This window comes from Crocodylus porosus, unplaced genomic scaffold (genome assembly GCF_001723895.1).
Source record: "Crocodylus porosus isolate Cpor-Errol unplaced genomic scaffold, CroPor_comp1, whole genome shotgun sequence".
In the NCBI taxonomy this organism is placed as follows: Eukaryota; Metazoa; Chordata; order Crocodylia; family Crocodylidae; genus Crocodylus; species Crocodylus porosus.
Genome location: NW_017728931.1, coordinates 48,197,903 through 48,223,474, shown reverse-complemented (window position 1 = coordinate 48,223,474; position 25,572 = coordinate 48,197,903). Strand labels below are relative to the sequence as shown.

At 42.3% G+C, this 25,572-nt stretch overlaps 1 protein-coding gene across 1 annotated transcript in view; it reads left to right on the top strand.

Annotated features, from left to right (window-relative positions):
* SYN3 (synapsin III) overlaps positions 1-25,572 on the top strand; it is a 310,184-nt gene that overhangs the window by 253,754 nt on the left and 30,858 nt on the right. Inside the window, exon 7 of the mRNA XM_019544808.1 lies at positions 12,924-12,986. Within this exon, the coding sequence (XP_019400353.1) occupies positions 12,924-12,986 (63 nt within the window). The remainder of the gene's footprint in view (positions 1-12,923; positions 12,987-25,572) is intronic.

The following is a 25,572-nucleotide window of genomic DNA, read 5'->3' as shown; positions in this document are numbered from 1 at the left end:
GGGAGACACGTGCTACCTTGGGCAACTCTTGCTCTCAAGCTGAGCAGGAAACAATTTTTACTGTCTTGTGACAGTTTTCAGCATTTTAAAATACATTTCCATCCCAACTTGGAAAAAATTTGAAATCTTGAAAATGTCCATGATAATATAATAATCCAACTTAATTCAGATCAATGGAAGGATTTCCATTTTGAAAAATTTCATTTGTTTTGATTTTGATTTTTAACTTTTCTTAGTATAACTTTGCTTACAGTTTGAAATGAAAGGGCCCTTTCCAATTAATAGTAAATGTTTTTTCTTTGACAATATTGAAATAGGACATTTCAGCAATTTTGAAATTTTCTTTCCAAGGCATGTTTTCATTGAGAAACATGTTAAAACTGACCTTTTCCCACAAACAGCTTGGGATCCAAAAAATCAACTTTTTTCTCCAAAAAAGGCATTTCATCATGACATTCCCAGCCATCTGTAATATACAAACAGTGTAGTCACCGGATAAGTAGGCTGCCATTATCTCCTCTGAATGTCAATGAACAGAAAGTCAAACTTAATCTAAAACCTAAGAAACTTTCATCCAGGAACAAAAGGCATCAGATTGTATCACGCAAGAATGAGGCAAAAGGACAAAGACCTTAAAATGAGAGCAGCCTGAAAAATATGGCATGATAGGACCCTGTAGCAGAGGTGAGGATGTGTGATGATTCCTGACTTTTAGTCAGCAGGTGAGGCTAAAGGCAATGAAATTATCTGTGAATATTTGTGAGAAAAATAGCTGCCCTGAGTTATCTCCCATTTGAAAGTTCAATATATAGCAACCTTAGTCCATCTTACATGTGTTAGCCTATAAGTGTTTGGCCAAAAATAAAAATCTCTTGTGCACCATAGCAAAACTGTCTTTCATGGTAGGACACGATGTGAGAGGTAAGATACATGTTCAGCTCTACACCATATGAAATAGGCAGAGTCTATCCACAGAATGGGAACAACTATTCCTTAATTCTTCTGTATTACGTAGTCATCTGACCCCTAAAAAGAAATAATTAGGCTTTGCTAGTCCTATATATTTAAAACAAATACAAACTGAGATTTGTCAAAGTCAAGCAATTAACTACCACAAGTTTCTGTTTCTTCACTATGCAAGTATTTCCACTGCTTTGAGTACTTTTGGCACAACTGCACAATGCTGGGAAAAAAAAGGGTGACCCATTGCTGAACTGTAGTTGCATGCCCAGAAGGCATTTCAAACTTAACAGTGAACTATGGTATCCTATACCCTTTAGCAGTCAGTGAACCATAGAGTCAGTGCCCACCTCATCCTGCCAACATCTGACATCTGGCATTTCAGCCAAAGGCAAACTGGAACCCTGGCATTATGCCTACACTTACAATAATTTGAGATTTACAAATGTTCATGAATGTTTTGATTTGCCAAATGAAGAATATTTATTCATGTATGTCTTGATATACATGTGCCCTGATTATGATCTCACAGAAGGTTTATGTCCCAGGTAAACCTGGGAAGTTTATGTCAGCTTTAAACAGAAGTTACACAATAAGGTAATGCAGTGGAGCAACTGCCTCGTCTTTTAATGTGTTATGCTGCTTTGCAAGGAGAACCAAGCTGTTTGTAAGGTTTGAGTCTCCATTGCATTACCTTACTGTGCAAATTCTGTGTAAAGCTGACATAAACCTTCCCAGTACTAAACTTCATTCACTCTGTACTTTGTAGGCAGTCCTGTCCTTGTTAATCTCATGTACCTTTGCAGTGACTTTTGCCAGTTCTGTGAGCTGACACGCAAGTACCAAAATGTGCATGATGAGCTCCAAACTAGTATGTTTACCAAAAAAAAAAACCCAGATGCTGCCTTTGGGGTCTGTTTTTCACCCTTGTCCTCCAGGACATTTTGTTCCTGTCAAAGGGCCTGTTAAACTTGATAAGAGCAGGATCTCATATGGAGAGAGTGAAAGAAGAGCTCAAAACCTCCTGCATATGTTAAAGCCATTGCAGGCAGCCAAGGAAAATAAACAGTCTCGGGAGCTCTGGGGGCACAAAGAAAGAGATCCTGGTTTAGAGGGAACTGAGAACCAAAGGAAGGGACAAAACTCTTGTGCAACTTTGCAGGAGTAAAGTTCAGGCACTCCCAAAACTGATTCCTGTTGCTCTGGTTCAACTTGAGCAATTGTTTTGTTTTCTGTGTTGTTGCCTTCATAAATCCCCTTCCATAGCCTTAGAATTTGTTTCCCAAATCCACCAATTAAAGCCACTTTCTAGAGTTCATTATCCTCTCAACCTCCTCCATCACTCTTGCAGTCCTCTATTTGGAGCACTACTCTAATTTCTGAATAAAAAGAGGGCATAAAGAAACTCATATCTTGCCAGAGAACAAATCCTCCTCCCCGTACCTAGAAAAAAATTAAAAATTAAACAGTGTCTGTACATTGTTTTATCCAAGAGCAAGTATTTGCTGTCCTTAATAAGGTATCCTTAAAAGTAAGCCCATTTGGAAAACACATACACTACAAAATGAACTCCTTACATTAAGAAATGACACATGTCTATGCACTTGTTGTTCTACCCTGTATTTAAACTGATAATAATAGGGACTTTTTGGGCAGAACTATCATTCTGCCTGGGTATTAAGTTTAGAACCTGTAATAATGCCTTTTAAATTACATTAATGCACAGTAGACTAATTCTACTGCACATTAGTGCAATAACATGGCTTTTACTGTGACATGGTAATGCACGGTAGAATTAGTCTACTGGGCATTTAGCATCTCATGTAGATGTGTCCTCTGTCACACACATACATACCTGCTCACTATACTATTTCTTTGCTGTGTATCTGCTTATCCAGTTTTTTTTATAATTCTCACACTTGAAACTTCAGTAAAATGAAAAGAACATCAAAGTATTTTACTTCTGTGCTCCTAAATACTTAGAATCCCTCAGAAAGCCTTCACAGTGTCCTGTATGATCACTAAAAAAGGGAGTTAAAGCCACATTCCAAGTGGTATTAGGATAAAAGTTAGGCAAGTTTGAGTTAAATGCAAAAAGCTGGGCTCTGTTGCCAGCTCGCTTTATGGCAGATTGTAACCACAGCAAATGTTACAACCATAGCACATTGGTCTGTGGTTTGTTTTATTTCAGGATGTGGGGATGAACTCATGTTGTTGTTTGGGGGGTTTTAAAATAAATTATAGGAATAATGGGCAGAGTTTGGATTAAATTTGCAATCCCTTGCTTTCACCTTGCTTTGTCCTAAACTGTTACATAATTTATCCCCGTTACAGGAATGAATATAATGGCACAATTGGGATCTAAGGAATTTCATGCCCTATCCCAAGCATCATGTATCCTGCCATGCCAGATGTGTATGCCAGGAAACACAATTTCTGGGATGAGGCATAAAATACCTCATGTCCCAATCATGCCACTGGCAGGTCCGAACCAGACCAAGGGCAGTCCTCGGACACATAGCACACGTTCAAGATAAGCCACCATATACACCAGCCACAGTAATGTTTCACATTACATGTGGAATAGCTTTGTGACTGGTTTGCCATTTTACCGCACCATAAATTGGCTGAATGTGTGGTATGTTATAGTTTATGGTATGATTAACATGTCAATTGTACCATAAATGTAACATCTTCTAGGGCCCAGTGGTGATTTTCCTCCATTTAGCACAGCTTTATAGAATGAGGTGTGACCCTTAAGTACTGTCTCAAAAGTAATAATTCCCAAATCTACCTTTCATCTCCCACAATTCTACTCTCTGTTCATTCCTTATCCATAACTGTGTTTCTCATATCTCTCTCCTGGTTGTCCCATCTCCAACTCTAAATAAAACTGGGGAAAAAAAACAGCCTTCATTGTAGCCCAGAGTATATTCTTTACCTTCCCATTGACCATTGGTACTTCCATTTCCCAGAGAGATACCAAAGAATACTACCTTGAGGCATGTCTACACACAGTGCTAGGAAGCACCACCATGGAAACACAATGCAACACTCACTTCTGCTCCCTTCAAGCTGCACGCTGAGCAGTGTCCTTCTGTTGCCATTAGACTGGTGCTGAATGAGCCTTGTGCCAATCTCATGACCATGCCCAAGACCAAGTGTGCCTGAGAGGAGCACTGGGTGTGCTCTAGGTGAATGCCATAGAGCAGCTACATGGCTTAGATTTGATACGTGTATGTGCAGAGCAAGAGTGTGTGGGCAAGGCATGTTTTCAAGATGGTGCTTCCTAGCGCCATCCAATATAAGATATGCCCTTGGAGTCCTCCGCAAATTCTCTTCTTTCTTTTCCATCTCATTCCAGAGTACTTGCTGATATCTTTCCCATTCTTCCATTAGAACAACTCAACCTCTTCTTCTCAAACTGTGGTGTATGAGTAATCTCTTCCTTCAGCTGATTTAGTTTATTCCTCTCTGGCTTCCCTAAATCTCATATTGCTCCCATGCAGAATGTCCAGAATATCACAGCCATTGTCACTTATCTTCCCCACTGCTCTGACCATTACATCCCATCACCTTGGATGTCTGCAAAAGCTTAACTTGTGTCCCCTCGACTTCCAACTCTACATGCTCACTTTCAAGATTCCACTCGGTTTGGCTTCTGCTGCCATCTCCTTTATCACCTTCTCCTTCTCTCATAATTATAATCTGATAGTGTGCGCGCACACACACACATATACATACATACATATAGGATCTTGTTTGATATGTCTGTAACAAACTACACATTCTACTGTTGTAATTCTTGTTCTCATATTCCCCAGTCTTTGCTTGTCATTGCTTTCTATGTTACCTCTAGTCTGAAGTTTAAGCTGTAGAGAGCAGGGACCTTTCTCTTTTTAAATCATTAGGAATGTGTATGGAGCAGTAGAAGTAACAAGTAGTAGCATGGTGTTATCTACTGAACCAAGAATTCTGCACAGTTCATCGGCTCATGACTTAATAAGTCAATGTAAGGAAAACACCCACCACTTATTCCACATCCTACAAAACACTCCTGACTTTCAGATGTCTGCCTCATATCTGGCAAGTTCAGCTGGAAGGGTGCACTAAATCCTGAATTTAGTTCAGATAGGGAAAAGATTGCTCTGTACATATAATACACTACATCATGACGTTACCCCCTTTTACTTGATGTAAGTCAGCTTGTTGAATTCTGTGGGAGGTCCAAAGGTCATATATATTCACTGCTGCTCCCTCCTATTAAATTAGTACAAGGGATGTGCTGTATATATGGAAAATGGTTTATATCAGGATCATGTGACTTTCAACTGTATGATTAGCATCCCAGGAATTCACTAGTTACTCCCACAGAAGACACCCTAATTACCCTAGTAAAAAGTTAAATAAAAAGGTATTTTTTAAAAGCATAGGAAAGTAACAGACTTCTTTCTAGGAGGAAACAGAAATTGTACAGCACCTTGTACAATGGGGCTTCGAGCCTGATTGAAGTCTCAAGAAACTAATGAAAATAACAACAATGGCTAGGGGCAAGGGGATTAGTAATGATACATCAGTTTGAACTGTTGTGTTAAAGGTGAGACTTGTTGAAAGTGTGGCCTCTGACAGCCAAAGGGATTTTCTGTTGGCACAGTTACACTAACTCCCTGAACAACACTAGTAAAGCTTGCAAAAGCCCTCTTCTGTTGGCATGGCTGTGTTCACACTAGGGGTTTTGCTGGCAAAACTATGTCATAGGGGCTGTGAGGTTTTTTTACACTCCTAACCAATATAGCTGTTCTAGGAAACTGTATAGAGTAGACTAGACTTAAGTCACCAGACCAAGTCCATTCTATGTCAGTATCAGTAATGACTAGTGGTTTTTATAGTACACGAAGTGAGTTGGGAAGAGCAGTTCAGTTCCTGCTGAGCAGCAGCGAGACTCTGTGCCTTGTTTCCATTAAGCCAACTTGTTTTTTCTTGTTTTCTCCAAAGTTTTATAACATTTTGACTTACTGCTTTTGAAGAACCTTTTAAATGTTATCTGTCGTGTCACTACAAAGCCTGCTGTACAATATCAAATGAATCAAAACATCATTTTCTATGTTGTCCGTGGTTTTGTAGGCAACTCCAGAGCTGGTTGGTTTTATTCTCCCACTCATCATTCTGCCTTTGTGCTTGCTGCCCCTATCCATAAGGCAGTCTTCTAGTTCCCAGCCTATCTCCCTTTCCTACCTCAATCAAATTCTTTCCAAGGAGCAATGTCTTTCTTGAGAGGCAGAGCAGAATAAGATATGAAAAAACATTTACTAAAGGTGGGAGGTAACTATACCTCAGCTAGCTCCTTCCCTTAGCTCTGCCAGTTCATATTTTCCAAGGCCCCCAGGGAGGTGCTAGCAACAGCTTTGGCAGCTGGAGCACCACTAGAGTGCAATTAATAATAACTGTTGAGAGGATTTATTTCATAACAGAAAAAACCCAATTTCTGTTGCTTGTCAGTGCTAGCAGGGAAACGCCACCATGGTGGCAAAGCTGGTCAATAGGGGGGAGTGTTATAGGGTGCATCTATACTACACCTGCCATGTTCTTGGGGCAGATAGAGGCCCTTCTTATCTGTTCCAGCTCACATGCACCAAATACAGAAAATGAAGCTGCTTCAGGAGCACCCAACCTCCTACCACAGTGTCTCTCGTGATCCCTGTCTCTTGCATGCTTGAAAGTCACCTCTAGAGCAGCTTCACTGCCCCATTTCTGAGCAAGCAGGAAAAGGACACGCTCAGATGTGGCCCCTCCCAAAAATGCTGGGGATGAGGTATTGTCATAGTCTCATAGTTTACAAGCTACGAAACAATTTCCCATGCAGTCACAATCACACCTGTGACAAAATCTTTGTTATGTTCCAAAATCTGTTGATAGCTTCAGGCTCAGTCCCATAGGCAAATGATAATGCATATGTGCATTATTACATCATTATTCTACACTGTTACAATATTGCCACACAGTGTGGTCCCACCCATGTAGCCCTGGTACAGGGAGGTATGTAAGCACCTGCCTGACTTTAAACACAACTCCAAATTCCATTCAAGTCAGCAGAACTACTCACATGCTTGTAGGAAGGCTCATAGTTAAATCTTAATCTATCAAGGCCTCTGTGTAAGAAAACTCTTGAATACATTTCGCAGCATTTAATTAAAAGAAGTTAGGTAAATGAACTAACATTAGGTGTATGATGATTGGCTGAAATGCCTCCGAGGTCATAATCCTACACCATAACCCACAGACATCCTCCACCCGAGGCTTGTCAACAATTATACACATTTTGAAAACCCCAACTTGTTTTTTCCTGTTTCTTAAAGAAAGAGAATACTTTTTTTAAATAAACACAATGGGTTTTTGTGCATGATTTCAGTTAAGCATGTTTTTCTTATTAAAAGCTTGTTTTATCCTTTGATTACATAATGCACCACCCAAGGAAACTGTGAGTAAGGATATCTAAATACCCAATGCTGGGTTCTGATGATTCTAGTCCTGTTCTTGTGGCTATCAGAATGTCATCAGAACTTCTTACTGTGCATATATGTATGTACAGCTTTATGATACAATATGTTCTTTCTCCCTTTAACCTACCTGCCTGTCTGCCTCAGGTACTTGTTTGGCCTTCTAGCTTTTCAGTTGGCCTTCTGTCTAGCAATCAGAAGACAGCAGAGATGTAGGGATGCAGGACCAAATATTCATTAGGTGTAATTGGCACTGCTCCAGGGATTTCAGTGAAACTTAGCCAGCTCACACTACTAGGAGATCTGGCTCACAGATACAATATAAAGTGATTATAGGTTCGTTCCACTTGGTCCTGTGAAATGATGAGTGCTTTCACCTCCAGCTGACTTCAGCAGGAGTTAAAAGGCACTCCACTGTCACCAGAAACACTTGATAAAAATACCGATTTACAACATGCTGCTAAGTATGTTTTCCTCCTCATCTCATTAGACCTTACCTTACCTGAAACAGAGTAGTCTGGCCTTGAGTTACTCTTGGAGCATCAGTAAGGGGTTTCAGAAGGGCATGTATTCAAAACTAAGTACATTCCTTCATACTTGTCCCTGTGGCCTTTCCACAGAAGCTGGCACACACTCAGAGGTCTAGCAAAAGCAGTACCACAGATGGCAAATCTCCTGTTCTGAAGACTTGTGCATCATAGATAAGCCAGTGGGCTCATTCTACTTCCAACATACCCGCAAACCAGTTGGGTAGCTGCATAGCTGAGTAGCAACACTCTTTAGCTCAGGTGGAGCACCACATTAATAAAGCTCTGCTGCTTCTGGTACCCAGGCTAGGTATGGTATCTCTGCACAGCACTGCATTGTGCCATGGAGACCATCCCTTTATTTGCTTACTGGTGATATCACAATGTCTGTCCAAGCACTGCATAGTTTTGAAAGATTCAGAGGGTTCAAGAGACAGCAAGAGACTTCAGCTGTGTTTTATCATTGTTTGCGGTTTCTAAAAGGGGGGTCAATAAATTTGGGTTACTTATTTTGCAGCTCCCAAACTTTACTTGCATGTATGCAAGAAAAAAAATGCTTTTTTGCCTTTCAGAGTCAGCCTCAATCCACACTTTTGAGAGGTAGGACACATGAAACAATTAATGAGGAAGTTGATTTCTTTTGTCAAAGTTAATGAAGCAATGGTAATAATAATATCCAACTCAGGTAATGATCTGCTCTTCCTCACCATAGAATATGAACTCTTCAAAATTTTAAGTGCATTTAATCTACAAGGTAGGAGAGTGCTATTATCTCTGCCATATAGATGAGGAACTACAGTGTTGAAAAGCCAAGTGCATTTGCAAGAGTCATGCCAGATGTCTGGTAGAGCAGGTATTGAGCGCATATCTCCCAAATCTAGGGCTGCATCCTAACTACTTAGCCAGCTTGTCCAATAGGACTGCCCTTCTCCTGCTTCAGATTCACCAATAGTACGAGCAAGTTTACCTCTCTGGACTTGATCTGAGTTTCACCCATTTATACCAGCACTAAATTAAGCTTTGAGCTTTAATGAAACATGGGGACAAAGGATGATAACAGAAGCTGTCATTCCTCAAGATATAAACCAGTCTCAGTTACTAGGAGAAAAGTTTTCCTGAGGGAAATTTTTTTTTAAGATACCTAATGTAGATTTTCTTGTGCTTTCTAAAAAGGCTGGTTCAGGGAACTGCCAGTGCCAGGGTTCTCCTGGACTAAGTGGACCACAGATTTGGAAATTCCTAGGTCCCTGTTCCAAAACTCCTCCTATGCCTCTAAATCTGATTAGTTCACCCCAGCACAGGGTCTGTCTATAGACATGCTTGTTCATGTTGAAACATTCTAATTAGACTGATCCAGTGTCACCACACCATCACATATATTAGGTTCCCACATGTTTCAAAATGGTCGTGGGGGCACTTTATCTAAACCTTGTCAAATGAGCTTTAGATGAAGCATCCTGCAGCCATTTTGAAATGTGCAGGGGCTTAATACACATGACGGTGAGCTGTTTTAATTAGAGCAGCTGTCTGGGAACTGCTCTAACTAAAACACCCGCACCCCTGAGCACGTGTATAGGCAGCCATAAGGTCTGGTAATGCATCCTTCATGGGCCTATAGAAGCTGCTCCTTTGGTTTTCAATGAGGAGTCACTCTCAACTGATGCAAGATATTCCAGAGTACACTGCTTCCTCCCACTCACCTCTACACTTTTTTCTCTGAGCAGGTGAACAAAAAAGAGTTTCCATGTTCATTACTGAATGTCATTATTTATGGCAAGCTGTCACAGATGGAGACAACAGCTCTATGTTATATTTAGGGTGTAGCTTCTGCCTGTCCATATAGACAATTGGTAATTAGCACAAGAACAATTTGTTTGTCTCTTTTCAAACTTCAACAAATAGGAAAGGAGTCTGTCAAAATGCAACTAACTCCCACCACCAGATCTACAGGGTTAGCTGTTTAAAGCTTATTGCCTCAGACATTTAAATAAAGATAAATCCTATTCACTTGGGCAAATGTGCAATAAAATACACTGGAGCACTTGGTGATGATTTAGCCTTCAGGGCTAAGAACAAATGAGACACATAAACCAGTGTAAGTGGTCAGAAACTGGTTTAAACCTGCAACAGAACATAAGTTCAGTGCATATAAACCAGTTTCAAAATGACCGAAAACAGTTTGAGATAAATCTGGTTGAATGTAATATCAGACTTAACTGATTGAGGTCAAACCAGTTTATAAAACCTCTGTCCCAGACTCCTTCCTGTTTAAGTTAAATCAGAATCCCCCAGCATGCCACAGGCCAGTTGCTGCCCACGACCCAGGGCCATGCCAGACTGAGCTGTGGCAGTCCATTGCCTCCCCCCCCACCGCTACCTATGCCCCTGGCCCACAGCAGCCCACCCCAAGGACCCAGTGCTGCTGCGAGCAGGCAGCAGGTAACAGGGAGAGGGAGGTGGGTGGGGAGCCATGCTTCAGCTGCAGTCTGCCTACAAGCTTTGGCCCCCGCACCTGCCTCAGCATTGGGCACCTCTCATCACTCCTCCAAGGGACTTGGCCCAGGCACTGCGGCACAGGCCCTGGCTGAGAGGCTCTTCAGTGTGAGATGGAGCCAGCACTGTGTTGGTGCCTGCACCGCTCCCCACTTTCCCTCAGGCCACCGGCATCTGGCTGTAGTGGCCCCGGGTGCACAAGAGGAGCTTGTCAGTGCCTGCAGTGCCCCCCTGCAATGGGAGAATTAAACCCCTCTTCCCCTCGCTACTGGGGTCTGGCCATGCTCCTGCTACTGGAGCAGCGAGCAAGTGAGCAAAAATGGAGGGGCTGGGGACCCCTGGAAGGGGCTGCTTCCTCCCTCCTCCTCCAGGCACACCTGGACTAGGGTCCCTGCAGGCCAGGGTCGGGGATTAAACTCCTTCCCAATCATACTCTGGCCTGCCAGGGCCTGGCCATGCCCTGCCTTCCCCCCCACCCCGCCCCAGCACAGCTTCTCTGCAGCCCAGGGCTCGCTCTAGCACTTCCAGGCTTCTAGCCTGAGCCACTGCAGGCATGTGCCCGCATTTTCAGAATCAAAAGTGAATGTCTACCCACTTCCAAATTTATTCAATCTATGCATGTTAGACTAACCTTCAAAGACTGAATCAATTCAGGCTTCAGCTTTCTGAATGTCTGTCCCTAGCCCAGGTGACTGAAATTCATTAGAACATAACAGAGTGCAAAATGATGATGGCATAGATACTGAAACGCACTGTTGGACATGCAATGTCACAGTGGAAATGTGATACATCCTTCACCAGGTAAAACTGAGTGTTAGCATAAAAGCACTTCACATACATGTCAGGAAAGATGTTCTTTCTATAAACACTGTACAGTCTAACTCAGGGGTGGGCAAAATACAGCCCGCAGGCCAAATCCAACCCATGAGGCCATTCTATCTGGCCCACAGGGCCCCTAAAAAATTTAGAAAATTAATATTCATCTGCCCTTTTTTCCTATCAAAAATGACAGGAACCAAGGGCAGTATGACCCCAGGGAAACCCAGTGGTCCCCCACAACAGCAGGGCCTGCCCAGCCCTGCCCCGCCAGCCAGAAGCCTCAGCTGGGGCTGCCCTGGCTGCCCTGGCCAGAACCGCAGGTAAGGGGGAAGGGTGGGGAGGGCAGAGGAGGACCCCGGGCAGGAAAGGAGCCCAGAGAAAAGTGGTCTAGGGAAAAGCTGAGCGCTGTGGGGGTGGGGAAAATGGCCTCTCACCTGCCCCAGGGCCGGCACACCATGCTGCAGCTGCTCGCTGCAGGGAGTGCTGGCTATGGGACGAGGGGGCGCTGCTTTTCCCCACGCTCAGCTTTTCCCCGGGCTCTTTTCTGACATGGAGAAAAGTGGCCCCTCTCCCACTCCATGGTTGCCACCCCACGCTGCAGCCACTCGCAGCCTGCATGGGGCTGCCTGTGCCTGCTCCAGACAGCCCCGGCCATGGGGCAGGTGAGGGGCCACTTGTCCCCGCATTCAGCACCACCTTCTTCCCTGCCAGCGAGCAGGAGATCAGGGCTGTGCACTGCCCCCCACCTGTACTGCAGGGCTGGGGGGCACTGGGAGTTAGTGGGCACAGGAGCCAGTGGGAACATGGGGCCCACACCAGTGTCCTGGGGCCAGTGCCAGCGGGGTCCAGAGCAGGGTGGCAGGAGCACAGGGTCCTAGTAGGCAGGGGCTTTATGGAGCTGGGCCAGCTCCCCCCCTCCCTGTTGGTGCAACCCAGCCTGGCTCCAAAGACCCCTGCCAGCCTCGCCCTGCTTTGGGCCCCACCAGTGCTGGCCCTGGGACATTGGTCCTAAGACATTGGAACATTGGTCCCAAGATGGTGACCAGGGGATGGGGCACCTGTCAAGGGGCAAGGCTACCCATGTGGCCCTGGACAGCCTGCCAAAACTGGGTACACAGCCCTCCGCCCAAAATAATTGATGATCCATGTGCATCTCTACATCAGCATGCAGTTCTACTAGGGGATGCTTACAATTTCCACAGGAGCCCCGCTGGAGTCACATGAGCTGCATAAGGGTTATTGGGATGTGCCTGTATGGACCACCTTGCAGGATTGTGCATTAAAAAGATAACACACAGACAAGAGTATAAGAGGCAGAAGGGACATGATATGAGGTTATGGTATTTAATCTCAATCTCAAGAGACACTGGGAAAGGCCAAAAATGAAATAAATGCATGTAAAATTTCTGGAGCTGGGCAGAGCAGAGGGGCTGAATCTGAGGCAAGCTGCTTAGCCTCCATTTCAGAATCACTTAGAGCCCTGAGAAAACACATCCTTGCTCATTGTTTTCCTTGAGGATGAGCCTTGTTTGACCTTGGAGGTGCTTCATCTTCCCAGCCATGTCTCAGCTGGGGGAATACAAAATATCAGTCTTACTAATGAGGAGTTTTTTCTCTTGTCTTTCAGCTCACAACCCCGAATTTCCCGGTAGTGGTCAAGCTGGGACATGCCCATGCTGGAATGGGGAAGGTAAGAAAAGGAAAAACCTTACAGATCATGCACATGATTTACAGCCTGACAAGGACAGGACTATGTAACCTGCACCCAGGTGGGCAACATAATGGGGATTAAATTAAAGTGAGTCTCCCAATTGTCTATCCCGGCTGCTTTTGCTGCCAGTGTGGGTGGCAAGGGCTTTCAGCTGTGGCTCATTCAGGGTCAGGGATAAATAAAGTGGTGGCAGGATGGTAGGGCTGTTTTGGAGAGTCTTTGAGGGAAGGGAGGGATGGTGTTGGTTAGTGAGGGAGAAAGGTCAGCTCTAGCTGTCTAAAGACAGATTGGTCATTTGTGAATTTCCTTCCCTGCTGAAAAGGGAAACCCTATTTATTTAAGCATCTGTAATGTGCAGCCAGCCTATGCCCTAAAATGCTCATGGGGGAAGGAAGCAGCCTTGATCTTATTAAGTCTATTATTGCTTGATTTAGCAAAATGGGTGCCCTTCAGTTATTTTCCCTCTTTGGTAGGGGGAAACAGGGCAGCTTCCTTGGACTGTACAAAGCAGGCTGACTGCCTGGTAGCCTGCCAAGAAAGGAATCCTGAAAAACTGTTCCGTCCCCAAAAGAACCTGTTTGCTTTTCCCAGGCTCCCTGGAATCCTTTTTCCTTTCATGAATTAACAGACCTTGTTCAATGGGACGAGAGGTTGGCAACAGGCCTTACAAATAAACACAGCAGATATGTTCCCTATGCATGCTGTACTTGCTCCTAGTTGCACATACTATCAAGGCATCAGGAATATAACTTGTTGGGACTTGGGAAGTTGCCATCTATTCTGATTCTTCTTGGAATACAAACAGAAGCTGAATGAGACTGATTCAACTCCCCTAGCCTTAAATGTTTCATAGAGAGAGAGAGAGGTCTTTATTTTTTTCCCCTTTTAATGCCACTTTTTTTGTCTGACCAAACACATGTGCAAGCCCCGGACTTGATATGACTTTTTATGCCTAGGTTCCTGCTTCATATATGGAAACTCCTTATCATTTTCCAGGGGCCCTAGTGTTCCATATGTCTGCCTAGCAGTTGCCTAAGTGGAAGCTGACCAGAGTCCCCAGGCAACTGCTAGAGTTGACTTCAGCATCAAAGAACACGTATGTATATAAACAGGAAAGCCAGATTAAATTAATTTAGCTGAGTATTTTAAACCATCCCAGCTGCTATTGCATTACAGTATTGTACAGCCTCAGTGGTGTCATGCTGGCTGTAGGTGGAGCCACTGACTATGGACTTGTGATCTCCTTAGCCAGTGAAATCAGATTAAAACAAATTACAACACAGATGTGTATATATAATTCTTACCCTAAGCAAAGGTTTCCAGCTCCCTTGGGCAGGGTGGGGTATCTCAGGCTAACCACACCACTGGATTTCCCTTATTGCTGCTTTATCACATCTGTAACTCAGGCCATAAATGTGTCATACTTTTGCTGGAAGAATCCCCAGTTTTCCATTGAAATGGATGAAGAATCACTTAGAAGTCACCCTGTGAGTTCACATGCCTGGTGCATCCCAAAATACAACAGGACTCAGGACTCCAAACCAACCCTCTCCCAGTGGGATGTTTAGCCAGTGTTGTCTGTACCGGGCATCAGATTTTTCCCCTTCCTTAATCTTTTTATTGTTGTTGTCACTGGTTATAATGGATGAAGATGACCAAAAAACCACCTCAGTGCAAACCATATGCAAAAAGAACACATAGGTATTTACATAAAAAGTAGTACCAAATAGAAAGAGGCTGATCTCCAATAGCATCCCAAAAATGATGAACTGATCAGAGTTCAGGGCTTAATTTTGCCTCTCATGCACTTAGTGGCTGCTTGCAACATTTGGATCTTAATTTGGGCTTAGATTTTGAACACTCTATTATGTAGAAGGGAAAGAGATTTGAACCTACAGTTTTGTAGTAGGCCTTTCTCTAGCTAAAAACAGCCTAAAGGAAAATTCAAATGAATTGAGTCTGCTTATTAAAAGTTACAGAACTTCCAGAACAAAAAGGAAAGAGAGAGGGACAGAGTAAATAAAAGCCCAAAACATTTAAACAGCAAGTAATGGGAAGTTTTGTTAACTAAAAAAAGAATAATTTAAAACACTAGAAATAAAGACTAAGTGAGACTGACAAAAAGAAACTACAGAATGTGGCAGGTGAAATAACAATTAGCAGAGCTCATTTGAAGACCTTTAAATGGTTGGTAAAAAAAGACAAATAAACTGAACAGGCTTTTAAGTAATTCAGAAGTGGAAAGCTTATGGCAGACTCATTTGTACTGGATCATTTTGACCAACATAGTGTAAAAGCAGCAATGAAAAAGATAAAGAGACTAATGAGACTTCAGAAATTCGTTGCATTGAAATTCATGACAGAAAATGATAAGAAATAACAGCCCCGAGGAAACTCTTTAGTAGCAAAATGTAGATTCTACCATGAAAGAAATATGCTTTTCCTCTGAAAGAACTGTAGGAATAGCTCAAGAAATCACACTTTAATAAATCACCTGGATTGGGTAGTATTTTGTGTAAAAGTCCCAAAGAAACAAAACTTCTAGCAAAAATACATATCTTGGCATTAAAAACACTTCCTGTAGCAAGGGACTTCACCATCACCTACACTGTACCTACATTGTTAATAGGTGTTAAAGGCAACATTGTAAGTCAAAATTGGACACTCACTACCTGATGAAGAATGTCTTTAATTCAAGAGCTTGTCTAATTCTACCCCAACTACACAGTTGGTCCAATAAGATATCACCCTAAGAAATGCGTGCCTCTTGCATAATTTCTGGACCATCACAGCTACAACATCAGTCTTATACTACCTAGATGAATATCTGAGCGAATAACTCATTTTTAAAAATAATGAAATTATATTTACAGAAGACACATGATTTTAGGGGTGGAGCAAAGGGCTCAGAGTTAGGAAGCCCAGATTCTGTGTTGTCCTTGTTACTGGTACCCAGGACCTCTGCTCACAGCCTCAGTTCTACAGAGCTAGGTGCTGTTCAAACACAAAGATGATCCCTGCCCAAAAGACCTCAGCCACAGATTTAGCGTGGTCATTAGCAAGCCTTTAAACTTCTCTTCTTCAGTTTCTTTATCCACAAAAAATGGATAAAGTTATTTACCTGATTGGAATTGTAAAGCTCTTGGAATGTACTGGTATCAAGTGCCAAAATAAATACTGAGTGTTTATTGTTTTATATTGCATTACTGGAGTGAGGCCAACAAGACCCAGCCTTTCACATTCATGTGTCCTTCATTTTCAAAAGCCCTTTAAACCCATCCACAACTTTTTTAAGCCAAGGAGTGAGGAATCCTGCAAAATTAAAATAAAAAATAACTAAGAACTTGTGAGGAATAAGCTCTTTTGGCATTGGAAGTCAGCATTCAAGATCATAACGAAAAGGAAGATATCCTATGTTCATTGATAGAAAAAAATCTTATCAAGTGACAGCTGGTGTAAGGTCAGAGCAGAAAAGAAGAGCATAAAAACCTTTGAAAAATCCCTTAACAAATCCAAGAAGAAAAGACTCCCCACTGACTTGAGCAGAAAAGTGGAGCATTCTTCACAGACAAAAAACCACCATAACTCTAATCTAACCTACTTGTTTATATAGCCAAATACTCCCCATCACCAGAGCTGCTCCCATACCCTATCCAAATAATGGAGCCATAACCTACCCTACCCATCACTTTTAACTGGTACAATAAGAATGCACCTGTTGTTTAGGCAACATCTAAAGTATTCCATTGAATTGTTGTAGAGGAACTTCTCTTGTGATCCATTGGGTTCCCAGGCAATTAAGGGATCAACAATAATAAAGCACTCTTCCAGAAAGCTATGGATGGACCCTCTCTTCAGAAACTGCTTCCCAAGAACAGAACTGAACCAGGGGGCGCTGTTAAAAGTTGAGATGTCTGCCGATTTAGAATATTAAGAAGTCTGAGCCAAGTACAGTCCTACTAGACATGGTTGGGGCTGTTTCTCATAACAGAGACAGAGAATAAGAAAGAACAAGACTTCTTCCTTCCTCCAGATCCATCAGTTCCTGGGGCTGGTTGGAAAGAGCAAAGCACCGAGTATGTGAATATCTGCCAATTGTGCAGTGACATGACCCCGAAGTGCCCCAGGACAGGAACAGAGCCCAGTGCTGCAAATTCACTCAAAGAGCCTCTTCACCTCTCCCCAAACAGATCATGGGAAGTAAACAAGTGCCAAATCTGCAGAGAGAAGGAAAACAGCTCCTATTTATGGGGCTCATATATATGTATATAAAAATATACATATTTTGCTACTTGTTTTATTTTTAGACCTCTCTAATTAGGCCAGTTTAAAAGCCACCTCCAGTCCATGCCAGCCCCATAATTATGAAAACCCTTCTGAAATGTAAGTCCCAGCTCAGGTGAATTTATTGCATTGCAGAAGAAAAACTTGTTGTTCATCATAATGTGGTTGGAATTATTTTTTCTCATGCTGGATGGGAAGGATTTCTTTTTTTGTTTAAATATAGCACAACATAAATGGAGCCACTATGTAAAGTAAAAATACCACAGGTCTTTTATCAGGAAGGTCAACTTGTCACCTTGTCTCTCTCAGAAATAGAATTTCTAAAAGCAACAGCTTTGAAAATCTGGTCTATTAAAGAGGAAAGGAAAAGAGCTAAAACTCCCTTGGTTTTTCAAGGAACAAATATTTTCTTAACTGGGAAATAAATAATGACTTAACATACAAGGTCTATAACAAAGCAGCCCAGTCATTGCTGTCCCACCGAGTCGTGAGTCAAGAGCTAGCACCCACCTTGAAAATATCAGGAGCATCCTAGAATCTGATGTCTTAAACTGGACTTAGAGAGTTGTGCCTGATTCAGGGCACAGTGCCTGCATTTGGGATTGCTGAAGCCTGTAGCTGAGAGCAATCCTCAGGTACAAGTGGCTGTGAGGAAAGTTGCAAGGCTTAACTTATTAATGACCATAGAACACTTTAAGAATATTAAATCAGGGACATTACATCACGTTATAATACTCGTGGTTGCTATCTTTGGTTATTAAAAACACTTGCAGTCACCATCTTGGGTCATCAAATACTTTCGGTTTCACTTATCATTCATTTCACTTAACACTCAGTTTTTCAGGAACCAATTAAGAGCGCTAAGCAGGGGTTGCCTGTACCCTAGTCAAGGCACCACTGTCCAAACCAGTGCTGCTTAACTTCTGGCCCATAGGCCAAGTTTAGCCCATGAAGCCATGTCAGCTGGCCCATTGGGCTCCCCACAGTTCCAGAAATTTGGTGGTAGGGAAGAGGTAGCAATTAACACTGGCACTGCTTGCCCACTGCCACGTTTCCAAGTCCTGCAGCCAGATGACATGGTCTGGTGCACTGGATCAGGCCAGCACACCAAGCAGGAATGCAAGCCCAATCTAGGTGGCAGGCCCAATCCAGCATATGCAGAGCTGGGCAGCAGGGCGGGGGCTCAATCCCACATACCAGATTTAGCTTTGCATCACTCATCCAGCCCACAGCCCAGAAAGGTTGGGCACTACTGTTCTAAACCACAGAGACAAATGTCTGTCTCACCTGCACTTAAAAACTTCCAACAACAGAGACTCAACTATCTCTCTAGGTAATCTGTTCCAGTTATTAACCAAGCTTCATGGTTAGTTCTTTCTAATATCTTACCTAAATCTCCCTTGCTCTGGTTTCTTGCCCGGTACCTGGAGGACACAAAGAACAATTGATTGCTTTTCTGTTTATAACAATCCTTTTTTGTAGGTGATGACTTAAAAATCCCTACTCAGTCTTCTCTCCTCTTGTCTAAATATTCCCAGTTCTTCCAAACCTTCCTCATGTTCTGTTTTCTAGACCCCTAATAATGTTTGTTTCACCCCTCTGAATTGTCTCCAGTTTGTCCACATCTTTTTCTTAAGTTGTGGTGCCCAGAACCAGACACAGTACCCTACATGCTGCTTCACCAGTGCTGTGTAGGGAAGAATCATTTCCCACGACTTGCATAAGCTGCTTTTCCTAATGCATCTGAGCATGCTATTAGTATTTCTGCAACAAAATTACACTGTTGTCTCATGTTCAACTGTCAGTCACCTGCAACACTGCAGCCTAGCCAATCTTCTTCCATTGTACATTTGATTGTCCTGTCCTAGGTGTAGTACTTTCAACTTCTCATTGAATTGCATCCAATTTATTTCAGAGCATTTTTCCAATTTATCAAGGTGTCCTCTATGGTGCCAGTACCGCCACTCAGCTCAGTGTCACCTTTAAATAATAAAATGCACAGTTAACTCCATTTTCCAAATTCTTAATGGAGATATTGAACAGTACCTGAGCTAGGACAGACTTTTGGAGAATCTCACTTGATAGAGTCTCCCACTTTAATATTGAGAAATTGATTACTAACTTTTTAAGCATGGTTATCTAACCAGCTATACACCTAGACCTTCTTTCATTTCTTTTTAAGGATGGGCACTATTTCTGTTCTTTTCCAGTTTGCTAGGACATCATCTAACCCCCATGAATCCTCAGAGATAACAGTTAATGGCTTTGAATTATTGCCACCAGTTCTTTGAGTATTCTAGGATGAATTCACCAGGACTAGCTGATCTGAAAATGCCTAGCTTATCTAAGCAATAGCTAACTATTCCTTTCCCTATTCTACCACCCATTCTTGATGCTAATTCTGCTAATCTTCTAACAGTTGACCATTTTAAGGAAAAGTGAAGGCAATAAACACTTCAGCCTTCTTGCATCATCTGTTGTTAACTTCTTCTTCCTATTCAGCAAGGGACCTACACATTTCTTCATCTTCATTTTACTACTAATAGATTTATAGAATGTTCTTTGTTACTTGTATGCTCCTTACTAGCTATATCTCAAGTGTGCTTTGGACTTATTGATTTTGTTCCTGCATGTTGGCACTATGCTTTTATACTTATCCTTAATAATGTGAAAAAGTTTCCCTTAATAAGATTGCTTTCTAAGTTTCCTTCTCCTATGCACAAAACTAGACACAGCACCCTAAGTGATGCCTCACCAATACTGAAGACTTCGCAGTTTTGCCAGGCAGGTCTCTTGCTACGCTCTTATCCTTCCTTTGCATGTCTTTGTAAGGAAGAGCCAACCCTCCAGTATTCTTTATCCCTGAGACCAGGGGTCGGTGAAATGCGGCCCGCGGGCCAGATGCATTCTGTCTGGCCCATGGGGCCCCTACAAAATTTAGAAAATTAATATTTATCTGCCCCTTTCTGCCTGTCATGTGGCCCTCGGTGGCTTGCCAAAACTTAGTAAGTGGCTCTCTGCCTGAAATAATTGCCCACCCCTGCCTGAGACTGCCTGGGAGTTTGTTGAAGTCTGGTCTTCAGAAGTGCCGTATATTTATTCTGCACTTCTTTCTTTCTTTAAGATCATGATCTTAGTCATTTCATGATCATGGTCACCAGTCAATCTTTCCCCTTCAGTTTCTCAATCAGTTTCTCCCTATTGGTGAAAAGCGAACCAAGAGGAGTCCCCCACCCAGAGGCTTTTTTCTGCCTTCTGCTTCAAAAAACTGTCATTGGATCAATCTAAGAATTTACTGGACTGTCTGTGCTTTGCTCTGTTACCTTCCTAGAAGCTATTACAGTTATTAAGTCCTCCATAACCACCAGATCCTATGAGTTGGATGCCTCAGTTACTACTTGTTCAAACATCTTGTCCATCTCCTGCCTATGGGTTTGGTTGTCTCTATCTAGTAGACTTCCACCATGACATCATCCTTGATGCTTTCCCTTTTTGATATAGCTGGTTCTGGATCTTGGAACAAGTATATGCATCTTTAATATACAGGACATCATATCCTTCCTTTTTTTCTGTCTGTCTTTCCTGAACATGTAATATCCATGCATATCAATGTATAAGACAAATCCAAAGTTAATATACAATGGCTGTGTCTAGTGCTCTATGTCACGGGGGGTATGGAGTAGAGAGAAGGGAAGACAAAGGAAGGCTTGTAAGAATAGCCATTCTCACAAGCCAGTCGTCCCAATATGGCAGAAGTGTGCACAAAACAGCTACGCTTGTGAGATGCTTGCCATTCACAAATGGAAGAAAGGCCACAAGGTCCATTTTTTACATGAACAATCTCAAAAGAAAGGCTTGGGAGATTTCCATCATGTTGGTCTGTTTCTTACACCCACCTCTGCATGCTTTCGCACCATCAAACCTCAAACCTGCCAAGGTTCAGCTTGAACCCAGGTTTTATATCTGAACCCTTGTCTAAATCTAGTACAGACACCTTAATGGCAATATCAAGTGTGTTTAAAGTGTGAAGCAGGTTAATCTATATCACACAGAGAAGTAAACTTCCACAGCCTTCTTGCAATGGCATACTATAATTATGTAATTGTGGTTAGCTGATTATTTACTCATGAGTTCATGTGACTAGTTAAATTGGAAAGAGAGTGTCTCACTGTCAAAATGTGTGTGACAACCCTTAGATTCTGAAGTCCATAAACACTTCGGAAATATGAGATTTGTAATGGGAGTAGAGCAACCCTACACCAAAAATAGGATACAGGAGTGGGAAAGAAACCAGAATTTCCTGCCAGTATTGCTCACTGCCCAGAGTATGTGTTCTATCTATTTGATGTGATTAAAGTAAATGGCCCAGACTGTAACCAGAATACCAAGCTTGGTCTTATTAGGCATCCAGGATCCTCTGAAACTCTTTCTCGCAGGAATGTCACACTTTCCTTTTTCTACTATTATAAGAAAGAAGCTACTGCCTTAGAAGAGAATTCTAGGTCCTAGGAGAGAGCAGAATCTTTTACTACAGGACTTTTATTTTGCCGTGTCTTAGTAGCTAATACTCTGTAGAGCTATGAAGGAGATCCAAGCTGGATTCCTCTTATTCTGTTCTTTTATTTCCCCCTGTGCTGCCAAGACAGACAGATTCACTTTCCAGTCTGAGGCATCATGCTTGGTGTCTGGAAGAGAGAGGAAGGACTGCCAGGTTCAGGTCAGGTTTCAGTGGTCAGCAAAGTAATTTCATTAATAGGTTGTGAAGATTTTCCTTTGACCAGAGGAACTGTGGTTGCTCTGAGCTGTTCCCTGGGAGCAAGAACAAGAACAGCATAAGTACTAAGTACCAGTACACAGCACCTGTCTCAGAGAAAAAAGTCAAGATCCTCCTCATGGACTCAGTTGATTTTCCCAGGGAGCCTTCTTACTCAAGGAGGGCATTTGTCAACATCATTGGCCCAAACTGTTTACAACAGGTCACCAAAACTCTACAGCAAACAGCAATTAATGGCTTTAGAAATAATCTATTATTGATCAAACAGCCAGCAGAGCTTAGCAAATAGACTGATATGAGGAGACTGTATTTGCACTCAGTGTTTGCATTCATTTACACAACCGATAGAACATTAGGTTTTAGCTATACTAAGGTGCAGGAGAGAAAAACAGATTCCTGCTTTTTCCAACTCCCCTTGTTTCTTTTTTTCACTCTTTGTGCAGCTGTTAGGAACATTTTAAAATGTACAGGACACCATTGCTAAGCAAAATGACAGGTATTGCTTTTGAGTGTGGTTTATTAGGGACACATTCCTATATGATATTCCCTGTCACCATACATCCCATCTAGCTTATGTTGTATCCAAATTTTCTCTTGTTAAAACAATGGATGTTTTATAGGGTTTTTATAGTGAGATATAAAGAAGTTACAGGATAAGAGGAAACAAAAATATGTAAAAGAAGGAACCTTATAAAATAGTGGAATAGATAAAAGCAGGAAAATAAACCTAATTAGACTAACTTAAGAGCACTTCTCATTTAAGAGGTTATAATTGTATCATGAACTAAACAAACTTGAGCCTGACCCCCAGGACATGGTGGTTATTGAGCTGAACTTGGCTGGATCAAACAATTGACAAAAGAAGGCTTTTTTCTTTGGAGGAATGGATTTTGGTCTTTTGCCTTTTGGGGAAAAAAGGCCCCAGCCACTTAAAAGGGGGATTCTGGGAGCTATTTGGTAAATAAAAGCCCAATAATTCCACAGGAAGGTTAATTGGCTCAAGAACAACAGACATCTGGAATGAAAGGTTTCCTTTAACTTCCAAACAGGTCCGGCATGAGTCACTCTTGCACTTGGAGGATGGCAAACTTGCCCCTGGAGGCCTTGTGCAGTATTGTGAAAAGATTCTGCATGGATTTGTTGATTCCACTTATTAGATTTCTTGTTTATTTTTCTCTCTTCAATCAACCACCTGCACAAAAATGTGATGCCTCTTTGAAAAATCACCTTCTAGAGTCATGTACTTCCATCTAGCATTTGTGGGGACATGAGGAATACACCAGTTTCTTTCTGTGGCATCCCCAAATTTTCAAGCAAAAGTCCAGCTTGTTAGGGGCAAGAGACAATTCCTTTCTCCTGAGGGCCATGTGGCTTGAATCCAGGCTATAAAAAGAAGCAGTATCCCTTTCCCACCTCTGTGTAAACCTTGCTATAAATGACACCATTTCAGCTTGAGCCCACAGTAACTCGCTGTAATTCACAGCTTAGTTTGTTTCAAGAATCCTTGCTCCATGTAGGCCATTATATACTGGTCTTTGTGTTTCCCTATTGCCAAAAAGGCTCTAGGAGAATATGTTGTAATTCAGTGCATTGCTTGCCCAATATGATTCCTCCCATGCTCTGCTCGTAAGGGTGGGACTAGCTCACGTTACATAACTTGTCCAAGGTCCAGTGTTATCTCTGTAAAAATACTGTGCACACCTCAACTTCCCTGCAGGGCTGTGAGTATTGCCCAAAACTGAGTTACTTTCCTGTGAAAATCAAATGTTTCTCTCACGAGATCATGCCAGTTGCACTTTCATAACAGCATCAGTATGGTTTGCAGGGCTTTTGGGAGCTGCTGAAAAATTTATCAGCTCAGGTCACACTGAAAAGGCAAAGTCCAAAAAAATCCATTCCTCCTTTCTGGTCTTTAAAAAGTGTCTTCATGCATTTTATATGTATTTCTGCTTGGTTTTCACACTAACATTACTGTGGCCTGCCATTCCTTTCACTGGAGGACATAAATACTGATGCCACAAAACTACTGCTCCTCCTCTGCAGGACATGGGAAAGGAGTTAAGCAGCACGCAGCAAAGTGGTACAAGCTCAGACGTGACATATCTGGCACAGGTTGTTTTTTTCCTCTTAATTCACTCAATAGAAGCAGTCATGGGGAAAACCAATTTTGCATTTCATCTTGGCCTTGCCTGGACTTTTGAGAACTGGCTAGCCTTGTGAGACAGAGGAGCTTCACTATGAATGACTAAGCCAAAATGTGACTGCATCACTGGTGCCTGTCATATTTGGAGCTTACATAGACTAATCTAAACAAGGGAACTTACCAGCCGCAGGTTAGCAACAAACCTAGTTATTTTTCTGTGCCCACAATTAAAATGACTGCTGCCCCATGAGAATTTCAGAAGAACATTTCAAGTAGCCCGTGTGTTCTTTGCAAAGTAGCTCCAAACATTAATGCACAGGTTTCTTGCCAACCGTTGCACAGTTTTGTGCCCTGTGTCCCTTCACACATGCAGGCTGAATGCATTTGTAAGCTCTTTGGAGAAGGGGCCACCATTTTTTGTTACATATTTGTATGAAACCAAGCACAATGAGAGACATACATCCTGACTGAGGCCTACATGTGCTGCAACAATGCAAATAATCACAATTATTATTAATAATAATATACAAAGCAGGTCACTTGTTAGCCCTGGTCAGGCTATTTCAACCAGTCCATTCTCTTCCATGCACTCCCTTTTTGGGGATGTCACCATTGCCAAGCTTTGCCCAGTGCACCAGAGTAAATTTTTGTCATTACCCAATCCTATAGGCTGTGGTTGGTGGAATGAAGAGGGTGACGTTGTTTGATGTGTGGTCTGATTGGATTGGCTGACTTCTTTTTCCTGCCTCTTTTTACAGAAGTTTTTGGCAGATTGCTGATCCCTGCCTCTTCTTAGGGTTTTCTTTTTTTAGAATGTTTTTGCAAGAACCAGAGGATCCAGTGTATTTTTAGTAAACACACAGAAAGCTGTGAAAAGCTAATGTTCCAGGAAATCTCCAGCATTAGGTTATGGACCTCCAATCCTCTTGTGTCATCCTAGCACAGCTCCTATAGACTCAAGCCAACCTCCCACACACATACTCCCATGATATCAGACTTGCACTGTCCCCCATACATGATCTCCAGTAGGAACATCATCTCTGTAGTTTTCTAGCCAAGAGTCCCATGCTATTCCTCTGCATGAGGCAAGGTTCAGGCTTTGTGAACCACTAGGAATCTGGAGACCAGGAATGGCAGGAAAACCTCTTGTTTCTTTATTTTCTGATATAAATATTCAGGACTATTTCCTTGTTGCTTCTGATTTTAAAATTATAAATGAAAGGGAAAAGTAAGTTCAATGTCTGTACCATGTTTTGCTACAAATTATCAGAGCATATCAATTGTGTTTCTATCTTGAAAATTAGCAAGAACCCTAGGAGCAAAGCTGCACATGACCCTTTGGTCTTAGATTTGTGTTCTCACGA